General features: G+C 37.7%; 1 protein-coding gene across 2 annotated transcripts in view; it reads right to left on the bottom strand.

Moving 5' to 3' along the window:
* RICTOR (RPTOR independent companion of MTOR complex 2) overlaps positions 1 to 15963 on the bottom strand; it is a 76579-nt gene that overhangs the window by 11260 nt on the left and 49356 nt on the right. For both annotated transcript variants that reach the window (XM_039567166.1, XM_039567167.1), the window contains exons 20-31: positions 15779 to 15914; positions 15022 to 15221; positions 13923 to 14049; positions 12568 to 12732; positions 12075 to 12151; positions 11879 to 11957; positions 10919 to 11028; positions 7820 to 7907; positions 6978 to 7070; positions 6006 to 6112; positions 5136 to 5365; positions 3280 to 4309 (exon numbers count right to left, since the gene is read on the bottom strand). In XM_039567166.1, coding sequence (XP_039423100.1) covers positions 3280 to 4309; positions 5136 to 5365; positions 6006 to 6112; positions 6978 to 7070; positions 7820 to 7907; positions 10919 to 11028; positions 11879 to 11957; positions 12075 to 12151; positions 12568 to 12732; positions 13923 to 14049; positions 15022 to 15221; positions 15779 to 15914 — 2442 coding nt within the window. The remainder of the gene's footprint in view (positions 1 to 3279; positions 4310 to 5135; positions 5366 to 6005; positions 6113 to 6977; positions 7071 to 7819; positions 7908 to 10918; positions 11029 to 11878; positions 11958 to 12074; positions 12152 to 12567; positions 12733 to 13922; positions 14050 to 15021; positions 15222 to 15778; positions 15915 to 15963) is intronic.

The raw sequence follows: 15963 nt of genomic DNA, 5'->3' as shown, positions 1-15963 counted from the left end.
TGTAATTCTTGGTACAGGAACTCCTGCCCATCCTGCAAACACATGAATGTTCTTCAACCTTCCAGCTTTGAATACTTACAGCTCAGACACAGCCGGTAAAGATTTGGGTTTCTAAACTCCTAACTACCTCATTCTGAAATGTACCTATGCACTGAATGTGTATTTCCCAGATAGTCACAAACTCTGAGCTGAGCAGGCACATCCCTGAAAAGGCACACCTTGAGCCTACCAGTGATACGCACAAGGAACATTTTTTCTCCCATACTCCGAAGGAGCTACCCATTAGGTCACCCAAGCATGGAGGAAGTATTTGTTCAACATGAATACACAAAGAACAAACTTAAACCTGCACAGTGAGCAGAGCTGACTGTGACAAATAGCTTGAAGAACAAATAAAGAAATAGGATGGGAAAATGAGACAAGAGAGAGCAGGCTGGAGAACATGTCCTCAGTGCTGACCAGAACCCTGATGATGGAAATTTCACATTCAGCTGTCTATCATTTTACTTCTCATCAAACATAAAAACCTAAAAATGTTTTCTGCTAATCAATCTATGTAGATGGTCTATATGCAGTGGATTAAAGTTTCCTAATAAAAAGACACACCTCAGGAACAGTGAATTTTTACTGCAAAGCATGATACACTGGAAAGTAAAGTGAACATTTGATTTGTTGAATTTTTGCCTTGAAAGTAGTTCTCTATCAATTTTTTATTTTAGATGGGCAATAAAGAGTCCTCTTACACCTACAGAAGGGATTTATGTTGAGATAAAATTAAAATATCGAAGTTTGACCATGTAAGGTTCAAGAAATTATTATGCAATGGAAATGCACAAAATACAACTTAGAGGATATCAACAGTTTTCTTGTTGTTAATTCTGACCAATGGTAGTGACAGTAGCAGTGGACTCACAACAGAAGTCAAGCCATACTTCAAAAAAAGAGGGAAAAGACCTCAGGTTGTGCTAGAGGAGGTTTAGATTGCATATTAAGAAAAATTTCTTCACTGACAGGGTTGTCAAGCATTGGAACAGTCTGCCCAGGGAAGTAGTTGAGTCACGATCCCTAAAGACATTTAAAAGATGTGTAGATGTAGCACTTAAGGACATGGTTTAATGGAGGACTTGGGAGTGATGTGTTAATAGCTGGACTCAAAGGTCTTTTCCAACCTAAATAATTGTGTAAGAATCAAAAAGTTACCAACTGCATGAAATATTTAATAATAAAGCATTCTACAATTACTCTCAACATAAATTAAAGATAGAAGTATTAATCCTAAATGTTTTGTCCCTGCTTTTCCTAGAAAAGCTAACAGATAAAGCATTAGTAGTGATAAACACCATCAAGTTTTCATGAAAGAATGTCTGCAGGTGATGGGGTGAGAGCCAGGGCCCAAGACATGCACGTTAACATTTATGGCTGGTCTTTAGAGACAAAGGTGGGAAATACAGCTTCACAAAATTTATGCAAAGAAAAAGGCTTTTTAACCTCTGAATGAAAAGAACAACTAAAAACACTGCAGAAGTAAAAAAAATGGCTGTTAGTTGCTACTAACACATGAATCTGTCAAAAAACCGTAAATGAAAGTTTTCTGAAGACTGACAGAAAAATTGATTTGGCAGATAAAAAGGACAGAATTTTTTCTAATTTATTATTTAAAAAATTCTAAGGACAGTTTTAGTTGGAACAGTAAACATACTCTGAATTTATGAGTAAACACAATCTGAAATTATAAGTACCATAATTTTTTCAGTGGAGACACAGCATAACCAGCAAGAAAAACACATGTACTAGTTTCACTGCAGTCTTTTCAAAAATTATATTAGCAACTAACACAATCTAAGTATCTCTTTGAGTATACATGTCTGCAATTATTTAACCTTCTCAGAGATACAAGCACTCCAGACATTTCAGTGTTAAGCATGTCAGCACAAATCCTTTACTCTAACCACTGACACAAGAGAACACGAACAGCTAAGCACCAGGAATAGTCTGTATGACATTGCATGCAGGATCAAAGTCCACTGCAGCAAGGCTGCTCTGCACATCAAGGGCATGACTGCAAAGAATGGTAAAACATCACTTACAGCCATTACAGAACCTGTACTACCACTGAAATGACACCTACTTGTTCCTGCACTAGCACAGGATGCCAGTGACAGAGCAAGGAATGGCACTTCCAATTTCCAGGACAGTGCAAGATAACTACTAAATCATCCTTATCTAACCAACATACTCAGTCTAGTTCTAACTTACTTGAACAAAGGTATTTTTCATGGCATCTTTCCAGAATGATGTGAATATAGCAACAAATGGATGTTGCTTTTAATCAGGACATACACACTCAACTGGGTTTGAGGAGGGCAGCTCAAGGACTGAGCATTTGCTGTTCTCTGCAGTAAGCAGATGACTCATACACTGGTAGTGTCTCCCCCTTCTCTCATTTGAGAGATGATAAGGTAAGAACAGAGATAAAAAGTGTCTTTTCCATTTCAACACTAATGTGAAAATCCAGTGCACTAGCTAAAAGATGATGTGAAGGAAAAATTTAATACAAGAGCTCTTAAGGGAATGCTATTCAGCAGTGACTGTTGCAGCTGGGAACAGTGTCAATGTCAAGAGCTAGACATCTTATGTAACTATCTAATTAGTCTTCAGAACATCTAATATTGCTCAAAAATAAAGAGGTGACATGGCCATCTAAAAATAAATGCTATGAGTAAAATCTTTGATCTGTTGTAGCTAAGAAGCCAAACTGACATTCCTATCAGTGGCACCAGTATCTCATCACTGGCCTCAATGCCAGTGAACACAAATATAGCATACTGGCAAGAGTCTCTGTCCTAAAACCTCCCCAAGTGACATTGAGAAAATTCTCTTCTGAAATATAACTCTGACTTCACAGGCAATTTGGTGTGTTTGCAACTTTAATAATGTTAGCAGCTTTAATAATGTCAGCAGTGCAACTGCATTTTTTGTATTACAGAAGTTAAAACAGGAAGCAAATGTGATAAAAGGACGCATTTTCCTTTGTCACCAATAGCATTATAAAGGATTGAGAACAGCTATGAAAGCTGGGCTTCCCTGACAACACTTACAAAGTTGAGAATTGTGCTTCTATTATTCACTTAATACCAGTACCGCCTTCAGTGAAGTTATGCATCACTTTGCAACAACTGTCCCTTTTAGGTGCAAATAGAAAAAAACAACAGGAAGATACTGTTCTTAAGTTGTTCTTAAAGCACTGAAGTAAGAAATGAGCATATAGTAATTTCTTACCGGCTTGGGGTTAGTCGAGAATCCAGGCTGCCAGACTTCATAGTGATAGTGTCAGTAAACAGCACATCCTTTGCTGGAGATGCCAGGGCTTCTGAGTGAGACAGTGAGGGATGCATCCTCTGCTGCTGTAGGCGCTTTAGTGTAGCATAGCCAAATGCATCTCGAGAACTTGTGTAGCTGAAGTTATAGTCAGCAAGACTTTTTATTGTAGCAAGAGAAGGAGCTTTAAGAGACTGGGCTCTTCTGGGAAGGGTATGAGAAGACCCTGGTGGAACCAGGGATACAGAGTTGGATTTTGAGAGAGGCAGGTGGTTAGACTGTGGTGTTGAACAGTGACTTGGTTTAACTGTTTTTGTGCTTACCACAGTACTCAAACTTCCGGAGTCAGTATCTACATTTGTAGTGTCCACACCTACAGTCTCCCTTGAAGGGCTAGAGCTCATTGAACTTATGCCACTTGTTGTGGTATCTGTATTAAAACTTAAGCTACGACTCTTGAAATGTGTTTGTGTAGTACCATCTCCTATTAGCCTTTCTTTGCTTGTGTTTTCTCGATGAATTTCATTTCCAAGACCTTTTGGCAGCTTCAGATCATTTTCTCCAATACTCTGGGTACAATCAGTATCTTCCACATGCTTACTTCCAACAAAAGAAGTTTCTAATCGTAAAGTCTGAATTTTTGGAACCCTGAAAACAGGGTTCAATTCTTCTCCAGCAGGAAAGTCTATGCTACCACTAGGTTCTGTTACTGTACGGTTTCGCCTCAGGCCTGATTTACTGTCAGATGATGTCAGCTTTCCTCCTTTTGGATCACTGCTACTTCTGTGCTTTTTATTAGGTAGAGTAAGAGAGTTTAGAATGCGATTTTTCACAAGTCTACTAGAAGAAAAAAAAGGAAAGGGACTACGGTCTTTGTCCTTTGAAGGTCCAGGTCTGTCATAAAATATTTGTTCTGCATCTTCAGTAATATCTAGGAAGAAAGTACTGGTGGAAGTACTACCGAAACGGTCATCCTCCATGATGAACATACCTGAAATTATACAAGACTTTGTCACACAAAATAGGCATTTCTTCAAAGTCTACAAACTATGCTGCAAAATAGGAAGCCATTCTACAGAAGCCCAAGTGGGTGGTCTATGCAATTTACTGCAACTTTAATTCCTCTTTTTTTTCCTGCAGAACTTGTTGCACATTAACTATCTTGAGGAGTAACTGAGCTGAAAAAAAAAAAGCCTTCAAAAAAAAAAAAAAGCCACACTGCCTTATTTCAGCGCAAACATCCAGCTACTAGGATTATAACCAAAGCACTCCTTTAATGATATCTAAATGCAGTATATTTCTCGATTTAAATTCCAAGTAACCATAGCAAAAATAAAATGCATTAGGTACTTGCAATACACAATAATTTAAATACAGTGAAATTTTGGGTGTTTCTGTACACCCTGAGACCATAAATACTCATTTTCTAGAATATTCCTTTGAGGACAAGCAAGTGTATCTTTATACTCAAGTATGGAGGTTTCTGCAGCATGTTACAGCAAACTGCCATGATCCAACACAAAAATTAGTAACTTACCATCATGTGACAACTTTTCTTCTACACCAAATGTGAAGCTAAGACACTGTTTTACTCCCTCTCACTTTTCTGCATCTCTCTGAATGTACGTAACTGTCCTATTGCTTGTACTCTTATTGCAAGAACACCTTTACACCACTGGTCTGAACCTCATCCTGCCAAAACGCTGGTAAGAACACCAAAAAATGCTGTTTGTGGTGGGTTGTGCTCTTCACAGGTTATTCTTGTTTGCTTGTTCATTTTTTCCTTGTTTGCTTGTTTTGGTGTTCTGGTTACTTACTTGATGGAGCAGATTCGCTTTCACTGTTGTGCCTAGAACTGGTAGACTCAGAGTTCAAGCTAAGAGTGCTGGGTATAGAAGAAAGTTCATTGCAGAGCTGCTCCATGTCATCAGGGACCACTGGCCAAGGCTGTCTACGACTGTGTCTCACTGCATCCCAGTTGTGATGCTTCAAAATGTCACATCCTTGTTTAGTTTTGGCTATTAGACCAAGCACGTAGACACAGGTTCTGTATTTAACACATATATAGAAAAAAAAGCAACAATAATAGCACCTAATTTAACTAAAGCCATTTCACTTTTGAAAGGAAACAGTTTCAAAGCAATTCAGCAGAAACTTCACAAAACCGACAAATAGTATATTGTTAATTTTTATTTGTAAATCAATGTAAGCTTAAGAAATACGCTGAAGTGTCTGAGAAAAATATACTATTCAGAAATAAAAACTAATTATCACAAGAGCCTGATTACATAAAACAGAAAAGTACCTTTTGAAAAAAAGGCCAAATATTAACGTAGTAGCAGTATTAGACAAAATACCATCTACTTATGCTTTTAAATATTTCAAAAATATATTTTAAAAATTGATGTAATAATAAATTTTCACAGAGATATAAGTAGCAAGTATACTGTTTTATAGAAAAGGAGAAAAGTAGTATATTTTTTCATCGATTTCATTTGTTTACTGCACGTTCTTTCAGACTTCCTACACAATTCTACAGTTGCATAGAACTGATACTCAATCATCAGTGACTTTAATAACTGGTTTCCAATAAAGTACAAATCTGTATTCATGTAAATCAGGTTTCTATTTGAAAACTGATGGCAACTACCATTTGAAAATTTTATGTATAAATCAGATACACATACCCTCTAACAGACAGAACCTCACAATGTTGAGCAAGTGCCATTATATCAGGAATTACATTCTCCTCTTGAAGCAAGTTAAGACCCCAATTCGACGACCCGATATTGCCCTGGAATGAAATTTGTCAAGTAAATTTTGATCTTAATGTGATCTGCAGCACTATCAATGTAAAGTTTTGACAATTTTGTTTGTTGGTAGCAGAGTTTGAAGCTACATCTTCTCAAAGCAATTAAAAGATCTGAGCACCCCTTCTGACATTACCTAGTTGTGCTAATACAAAAAAGCACTCAGCACACTGTGTATAATACCTAAAGCTGCTCAAATTAGTAGTACTATGTATTCCTCACCTTACCAGTTCTACTATAGCCAGCAGCGTGATCTTCGTTTATTTATTTTACATTCCTCTTACACAGGCACCTTTTTACATACCTACAGTATCTTCCCATAATAATCACCTTGGACAAATGTTCAAAATTAACTTTGGGGAAGACAAGAAAGAAGCAGCTGAGTGACAAAGCACATTTAGGAGTGTAGCTTGGATACACACCAACACTAGGTTTTTGCCAGTACCAAGCACCAGGGTGCCATAACCACATGGATCAACACTGGCAGCCAACTTCCTTGCAGAAATACTAGAGGCTACTAAAGTAAATGCATTAAACTCAGACCATGGCAACTTTTAACTTGTAACTACCAGTTCCATACTAATATTCCTATGGCAATGGGTTATTGTTCTTTGTTAAAAAGAAAAAAAAAGACAAAATGATTATTAAAAACCTCAGAATAAAACAGGTACAGTGAACCATTTTCAACTGAAAGTATAGTTAGGGAACAGAATGCCAACTTGAAAAACTCACACATTTTTTGATAAACCCCCTAATTTCTTATTTTTACAGAATTTTGCTTAGTTATTTAAGAATGAACAGTTATAACACAACTAAACAACTGCAAAACTTTGTAAATCTATTACTAACCAAGGCCCAAAGGGCTGCTTTCAGCTGCTTAATTCCTTCCCACTTATCCAGCATTGGGGAACGAACAGTGTAACTTAGATCTGTAACAATACTCTGAAGGAGAAAAACAGAAGAAGAAAAGATTAAGTTGAAAATGGAGACTTCAGTCATACAGGTTCTCTTGCATTTATAGTAAAAGTTAAAGCACTAATTTACATCATGCACCCTAGGAAGAACAGTGGTAATTCTGGAATAATAACCACAAATTAACAGCGGTGATAATGCAAGAAGAAAATTTTAATGAAATCACTGATTCCATGAAGTTATTTCAGATTTTATAAAGATGATAGATTAATCAAACTAGCACACTGCAATATATATGTTTTCTCTTGAACTTTTCAAAGAGCATTGTCAATTCATTAAATCATTTACAAATCCACATTGAAAGTTAATTTAAGCAATTATGGCTTTGAATTTGTTTTCTTAGATTTTCAAAATATTAGGAAGATTTTATTCCCTCATTTCCACATTTTTGTATGCTTAAAAGGATAGGCATAGTTTTACCACATGTATAACTGTCAATATACAATCCACAGAGACTGACTTTTTTTTTCTATTTATGAATTGCTTTCCATGCTAAGATTTTGCTAGTCATTTTAAGAAAAATGTTGCAAGCTATTTTGCTGATATTTCAGGAAGGAATTTTACATGAGATTAGATGGGGAAGACTGTCTTCACAACTTAAGACTCATCATCAACCTCTGCAATGCCTGTTAAACACCATTTTTTTCTTAAAACCTTTTTTCAAAAGGTTTACAGTGATCTTTAAAATATTTCAAGTTATAAACAGTTATTATCCTCACCTGAGACTCCAGTAAATGGCAGCCTGTTTTATGGTGCACCAGTTGGCCATAAAGGTGAACTGGCAGGTAGACATGCGGTCGTTGTAATCTGGCAGAAATAGAAACATATGTAGGTTTCCCAACATTTCTAATATTTTATTCTAAAATAAATTGCACTGCAATGTAATACAATGACTTACTCTTGATTTTATTCAAACAAATAGAATTCTTTTGAGGAATTTAGAAAGGAATAGAACTGTTTCAATTGGAAGGGACCTACAACAATCATCTAATCCAACTGCCAGGCCGCTTCAGGGCTGACTAAAAGTTAAATCCTGTTATTAATGACACTGCCCAAATGCCACTTGAATACTGACAGACTTGGAGCATGGACCACCTCTCCAGGATGCCTGTTCCTCTGTGTGACCACCCACAATGCTTATGGTAATTCTTCCTAGTACCCAGTCTGAACCTCCCCTGCTTCAGCTCTGAGCCATTCCCACACATCCTGTCCCTGGATGCCAGGAAGGAGAGCTCAGCACCTCCCTGTGCCCTTCCCCTCCTCATGAAGCTGCAGAGAGCAGTGAGGTCACCCCTCAGCCTCCTTTTTGCCAAACAGGACAAGCCCAAAGTCCTCAGCTGCTCCTCACAGGAGGTTCCAGCTTTGTTTCCCTCCTCAGGATGTGCTGAAGGACCTTCCCATCCTTCTCCACCTGCAGAGCCCAGCAGGGCCCACGCTGAGGCTGCCCCAGGGCTGAGCCCAGCAGGACCATCCCCTCTCTGTGCCGGCTGTTCCGTGCTCGGTGCTCTGGGAGGGGGTTTGCCCTCAGGGCTGCCCGGGCACTGCTGACCCACACTGAGCCCAGCACCAGCCAGCCCCACATCCCCCTCTGCAGCTGTCCAGCCACTCCACTCCCACTTTATCCCTGTGCCTGGCGTTACCCCATCCCAGGTACAGAATCCAGCATTTGGACTTGTCAAATTTCACCCAATTTATGATTGCTCAGTGCTCCAATCTGCCTCTGCAAGGCCTCTTGTCCCTCAAAAGAATCCACAGCACCTCCCAGTCTGGATCACCAGCAAATTGCTACTGATGCATTCACCTCCAGCATCCAGATTGTTGATACAGACCTGGCCCTGGAATGGAGCCCTGAGGAACACCACTGATGAGACCAAGCACCATGCAGATGTAGCGCCATTCACTGCAACCCTTTGGGCTCTGTCCCTCAGCCAGTTCTTCACCCACCACACTCATCCCACAGCTAGCCAACTTGTCCACATGGACACTGTGAAGGACAGTACCAAAATCTTGCCAGGAAAACTACATCCACTGCCTTCCCTTCACCCACTAGATGGGTGACCTTATCACAGAAGGATAACAACTTAGATAAATAAAACCTTCCCTTTGTGAACCCATGCTAACTGTGTCTGACGACTGCATTATTCTTTAAATGCCTTTCAACAACTGCCAGTATAGTCTTCTCCATAATATTTCCAGGAACTGTGGTTACTTTTCTGGGTCTTACATACTTCTTACGAACTGGAATAAACTGGCTAGCTTCCAGTCAGCAGGGACTTCCCTAGACTCGCAAGACTTTTGGTAGAGATGAGTCCTGACCCAACATCTGCTAGCTCCCTCAGTACTGATAGGCTAGCACTGGTGAGACTAGTCCCTCAGCCTAGTGGGAACCAGGCCCCACGACCTTGTGAACATTCAGCTGATACAGACAGTCCCTTACAATATTAGTGTCCACAAATGGAAAGTCACAGTTTCCACATTTGTGGACCTCTGGATCAGAGAACGAAGCAGCCCAAGGTCTATCAATATTGCTGAAGACTGAGGCAAAAAACCCACTGAATTTTAATTAATCTCTGTTTTTTCTTCATCCCTGTAAGTCAGGTGACCATCTTCATCAAGTATCAATCCAATGTTTTCTTCATACCTCCTCTTTCTTGTTGTATGACAGAACAATGCCCAGTTTCAGTCTTGAATGAGCTTTGCCTTTTGTGCCCTCCCCCTGCTTATGTGAATCACAGTTTTATAGTCTTCCTGTGAAGGGTGACCTTCAAGAGATCATATAATTTCCTTTTCCTCTTGAGCTCCATGAGGAGTTCCCTGTTCAGCCAAGGTAGTCTTCTGCCCCACTTGCCTGACTTACAACACCATGGGATTGCCTACTCCTGTGCTTCTAAAAGATGGACCAGCACTTCTGGACACCTAGGCCCTCAAAAATGTACTCTGCTAAAGCAGCTCCCCGAGTTACTTCTCCTGAAGCCCTCAGTAGCAACTTTGCTGTGCTTTCTCTCATTATATTGAAAATTTTAACCTTAACCATGTCATGTTCATTGTGGCCTGGAGAACTCCCTTCCATCACATCTCCCACAAGCCCTATATTCACAAACAGCAAGTCGAGGAGGACATCTTTCCTAGTTGGCTCACTGAGTCCCTGTGAAAAGAAGGTATCGCCTACAGACTTTCTCCTATAGAGAACTTCCAAGGTTGCTTGTCACTGCATGATGACATTTGCAGTTGATGCCTGGAAGCTGAAATCTTCTACAGGTAGCCCATAAGAACAAGGGCTACTAATCCAGAAATTTCTCCTAATTGTATATAGAATGACTCACCAGAACTAACATCCTGGCTGAGCAATCAGTAGCAGACACTCACTACATCACCTCCTTTGTTCTTCATCCCTTTAATCCTCACCCAGAGGTTCTCAACCACATCACTACTAACTGTAAGGGCTGTATAATCAAACCTCTTCCTTATACAGAGTGACACATTCATCTGCCCATCCCTCCTGAAAAGCCTGTTGCCCTCCATTCCAACACTCTAATCATGGGACTCAATCCATCAAGTCTTAATAAAATGAATTCTATTAAAGCTCTAAAACTAACTATATAAAAGCTCTGAAATAAATTATATTAAAGCTCTCGGAGCTAAGCAATGCATCCAGTTCATCCAGTTTGTTTCTCATACTGTGCTGATGTACTGTAATGCTCCAGGAGCAGAATAAACTGAAATCCTGTTGGTACCCCTTTCCGTCATACATTCCTGTTCACAGCTCTCCTGATCAGTCCCACCAGCTTGTGCCTCAAAACTGATTTTCCCAAATTTACCTTTGGTTGCTCCGACGAACATAGTTATCCCCATCAACAGGTTTGCGGTACGTTGTAAGTGCTTCATTAAGTTGTTCTTCAATCAATTCAACATATTTTAAGTTATATTCCTGTAAGACGACAGACGAGGGTTGACACAGTAAATTTAGTGGTTTATGGTGTTGTAGCATGATACTTTATAAGGAAGAAAAAATTGAAGAAAGTTCCTTAAGAAAGACTGAATTTTTTTATGATCTGAAGGTGGGGCTCATGAAAATGAATGTGCTTCACACATATAATGAGTCTGCAAAGTCAGCAATTGATTTCATAGTTTTTTCAGGGAATTTGTTCAAAAAAGGAAGAAAGAAATACTTCTTTCTGATGAACTCAAATAATTTCAATAGACCATCATGCATTTCAGTACTCCTTGAGAAGTGATACTTAAACTACTAATGAGAAATGAGACCAATCTCTTATAATCAATTACAAAACCAAAATAATGTAAGAAGAGTTTTATTCAAGTTATGACAATAATGAATTCTTCTTAATGGTCCTGTGTTCCTCTTTACTTCCTAACAGCATAAGCCAATTCTGTCCTCATGAGCTCTACATTTAATTACCAACAACCAGAGATAACAGATATCTTGAAAAGCAGCATTCTTTTGCTCACTTCTCTAGATAATGACCTTCCACAACAACCTATTTTAGAAAGTCACTACACTCCTGAAATATTTGCTGAAATATCAAAACTATATAAAAGTCTTGGTAAATCAAAAGCACACATGTACTGAGAAGCTGTGGAACTGTAAGTCCCCGTCGACCTTTCCCAGCAACAACATTATGTCACTGATGCAATAAATGTATTTGCATTAGCTTTACACATACATTAATATGCAATTATTTTTAAGAATCTCTGTTCTAAACCCACATATTCACACCGTTCCTCCTAGTATCAAGCAAACATTTTCTTCTTATCATTACCTTTTGCCACTTTTCCATCTGTTTTGTTACATAACCTCTTTCATTTAGATATGAAAACCCCTTTGGGATGGACAGAAATCTGTAAAAAAACCACCAGACAGTTAACATTGTAATTTAAACAATTCACAGAATTTGAATAAAAAGAACACTTATTTGTTTCCACAGTGTGAAGTCCAACAGCATATTCAACATTTACCTTAGGAGTAGAAGCAAACCCTTGTCTCCAAGATGAGAAAGAGCTGGTTTCATTTGGATAAGGGCATGAAGATTGGCCTAAAATAATTAAGAACACATAAACAGTATTTGAGCACTACATAATTCTGAAAACTGCAATAACTACAACACTCTACTTGCAATGAACCAGCACGTTTTTCACAATAAGAATTATCAAATGCCAACTTAATCCTAATATTATCAATTTTAGGTACCTTCTGTCATTAAATATAAACTACTTCACAAAAAGTATAATGAACAAAATAGCTGAATTAGTTGCAATTCATATTTAAATACAGGCATAATCCAGAAGTCTATGTTTCCTTGTCTGTAACACTCCAGTAGTTTCATGACGATCAAGAAAGGAAACCATGAGTAGCTTCTTGCACATTTGTACTTTGCTGCTAGGGAAAGGAGTGGGGAAGAGCTTAAGAGCAGCATACCAGAAAGAGGTTAAAAAGAGAAGGGATGCTCACCTTGTCCTCACACGCCTCATCTAGAATATCAAGTGCCTCAGAAGAAATAGTTTTATTTTTATCATGTAACTGGGTCACCAGTAACTCAATCCCCCAGTTGCTGAAGAACTCTACATTAGCTCTCAGCAACACTCGTAAGTGTTTTGTTGCATACAACCTGCAGCTCTGCAAAGTAAGGAAAATGTTTTCTTGAATGGAAGAAAAATAACTAATATAGTTAATGATACATAACTTCTAAAAATACCTTTCAATTACTGTATTTTGCAGCAAGCAACTCTGATACACACCTTATCTATTAAGATTACAGTTTATTAGAGAGCTATTTCTATCCTAGCAAATGGGAAAATTGAATCTAAGATCACAACTAAATTGGTCACCATAAGCGTCCAATCCCATATCTCTTATTATTACATTATTGTATCTTTTGAAGAGAATTTAGAAGCCAACTAAAAAAATTATAGTCAGTAGGGAGCTTCATCTTCTTTCAACGAGTCATTCTTTCAACCTCAACTATCTTCATTACTTTCAGACTCCACTCTTTATCCATAAGAAAAATTGTATCTTCGACAGTCTCAGAGAAATATCCTCAATTTATGTCCTCTTTCAAAATACAGTGAGACATTTAAAGCTAGCGTCTACATTTTTCTCTCTTGTATCTACTCAAGAACATATTCTGTCTGTTCAGACAACAGAAACAACTTCATTTGAAGTAATGAACATTCTTTCCTAGTTATATTTCAACTTAATTGTCATCTGTCTCCCTGACATCAGTGCTTGCTTGTCTACTAACATTACCTTTAAAGTAAGGAGTTTCCTCTCCCAAGTCCACATAACTCTGTATTTTATCCTTACTCACCTTCTTTGATTCAGAAGAACAAATCCCAATGCCTATTTCTGAACCAACCCCCCATTCCAGCAGCTAGAGCATCTACTTAGTTCCAACACACTGAGTAACCTCAATTATTATCAAAACAGTTATCTACTACCAGGAGGTTAACATGCTTAGTGCTGCTAGAAATACAGATTTCTGTTTCTGATAACAATGCCTTCACAATTGATTTAAGTTGCCACTGACCTGCACATTACACTTAGTTTATACATATCAAGACTTTAGCTCCCATCATATGTCAGAGAAGCTCTATTTGAAGGACTTAATTTCTTGAGCACAAATACAATACAAGGTATGAAGTTCACAACAAATTCAAAAGCTACACTTGCAGGAATTTCATTTCTCTGAAGAAAAAATAAGAACTCTTTTCATACATAACAACTTAAAAATAAAGTCATGCACCTTGAATAATAAAACAAATGTATAGAGGGCAATAACAAAGGAACATAAGTTGAACTGAACTTACATCAGTGGCTGCTGTCAGGATTTTAGAAAGGATGACTCTTGCCAATCCATCTCTGCTATAATCCAGACTAGAAACAGTCAATTTTAACAAGTGATCTTGGTTCTTCAAAGAACAAAGATTAAGAAGACTGGAGGCATGGAAGGGGAGGAAGAAGAAAATAAAATTAGTATTTGAACCCACTTGAACCATCACTAATTTAAACTTAATTACTTTGAATTATACTTTTATTACTATAAATGCAGAATACAAAGTATGTTCTCATATGAATTTGAGTAATTTTAAACTGTTATAACTGTACATAGGATAGGATAATAGGGATGAAATAATGCACTGAACTGCAAGGGGAAAACCCCAAACCAACACCTTTTATAACAGCTCTGTAAAAATTTTGTCAGCATATAGTGATTATAAGTATAAAAACTAATGCTCATGAAGCTTTGTGAACAATTCTTTTTTGTTAAACATTGCCATAAAGTTAATCCTATTAACTGCCTAGATTTTACTGTACATCAAGTTTTCTGAAGCTAGTAAAAAGCTTGCTTTCTAAAAATCAACAAAATCAACAAGCGAAAAATGAGTACATCAGAAGACTTGCATTTTTGCTTTAAGTTTACTGTATGTCAATAAACTAGTACTAGTCATCAGCGAATTTATTCCCATGAAGCTGAACAAAATTTTGAGCTTCAGAACTTTACTCAAATACACTGGACTGAAATTTTAAGTGCAATATACATCAACATTTCACAACCAGTATGGTATCTGCCATTTTTCCATAGTTTGTGTGTTTTGAGTTTTGTTTTTCTATTTCCCCATTCTGTATCTTTCAGTACACTATAATCCTTCCTGATACTCACCTCTGTCACACAGGTGTGGATAGGAAAAAGTAAGCTGTTAATGCTTATGGAATCACCTCTGTCTGCTTAGTAATGACAGACTAAAAGACCTTTTCTTAGAAAAAAATGGGAATCTTTACCTGTAACTACACCAAAATAACCTTAAAGTTTTCAGCTTTTCAAAAGATGATGGCCCTCACGTACAGTTTAAAATTTGCATAACTATTACATTGCAAGTACAATTCAAACTGAATAAAAGCACTCACCACTGAAACACATTACATTTTTCAAGCATTTTCACTCCATGAGGGTGACAAGATAAAGTACCAAAAAACAGGAAGTAGTGCTGGCTAAGGGTGTTTAGTAACCCATTATTTTGAAGGCTACGTTCAGGTTTCATGCCTGATGAAGAGTTGAGCCAAAGTACAATATCTTTAACCAATTCCTCCAGGTAACCTTGTCCATCCTAGCAAAATAAAAAGGAATAGTGTCTGTTACCAATAGAAATGTGTCTCTTCTTTACTGGAACTCGTTACTTTAAATTTCTTAAAATGTACGAATACAACATGGATACAAACCAGAAATGCAGACTTGAAAACAATTCAGATTAAGAAAAAGTTTCAAGAGAAATAAAAAAAGCCAAGCATGGAGACATCTTAGGACTAATTCTTTCTTTCCAGGAAAAGGGAGAAGTATTATTCAATGACATTTTCCTCTGACCTGAGGCATAAAAGTCTTTAGCACAAAAGAAGCAAGGAGTTAGAAAAGGAAGGTTATACACAGCATAATAAAAAAATCCCTTCTAACTCTAAGTTGCATTTAACAAAGCTGTATTTACTAAAACTTCTACATAAACACAGTCATCTTCCACAATATTTCACATTGTATTTCTTAATTACACTGATCATTTTAGATTTAACATCCAAAATCTCAGACGTCTTTACCAAAAATTAAGGTTTTTCCAAGTGGCATTCAGCAAGAGCACTCATTCTACTTCCAGTCTTGTAGCTGGAAACTTCTTACCTCCTCTGATTCAAGAAGAAATTCAGTAAACTGACAACCCACAACAGTGAGCTGCTTCGCCTTGGCATAGTCCAGATCCAGGTTAGCATAGAGTTTACTGCTAGGCTTGTAAAAATACAGCAATCTCCTTACAAACCTAGAGAAAGTAAAATAGAATTGGCTATTATTCAGTACAAGGACAATCT

The sequence above is a fragment of the Corvus cornix genome, chromosome Z, assembly GCF_000738735.6.
Source record: "Corvus cornix cornix isolate S_Up_H32 chromosome Z, ASM73873v5, whole genome shotgun sequence".
In the NCBI taxonomy this organism is placed as follows: Eukaryota; Metazoa; Chordata; class Aves; order Passeriformes; family Corvidae; genus Corvus; species Corvus cornix.
This window is presented reverse-complemented; position numbering and strand designations above follow the sequence as displayed.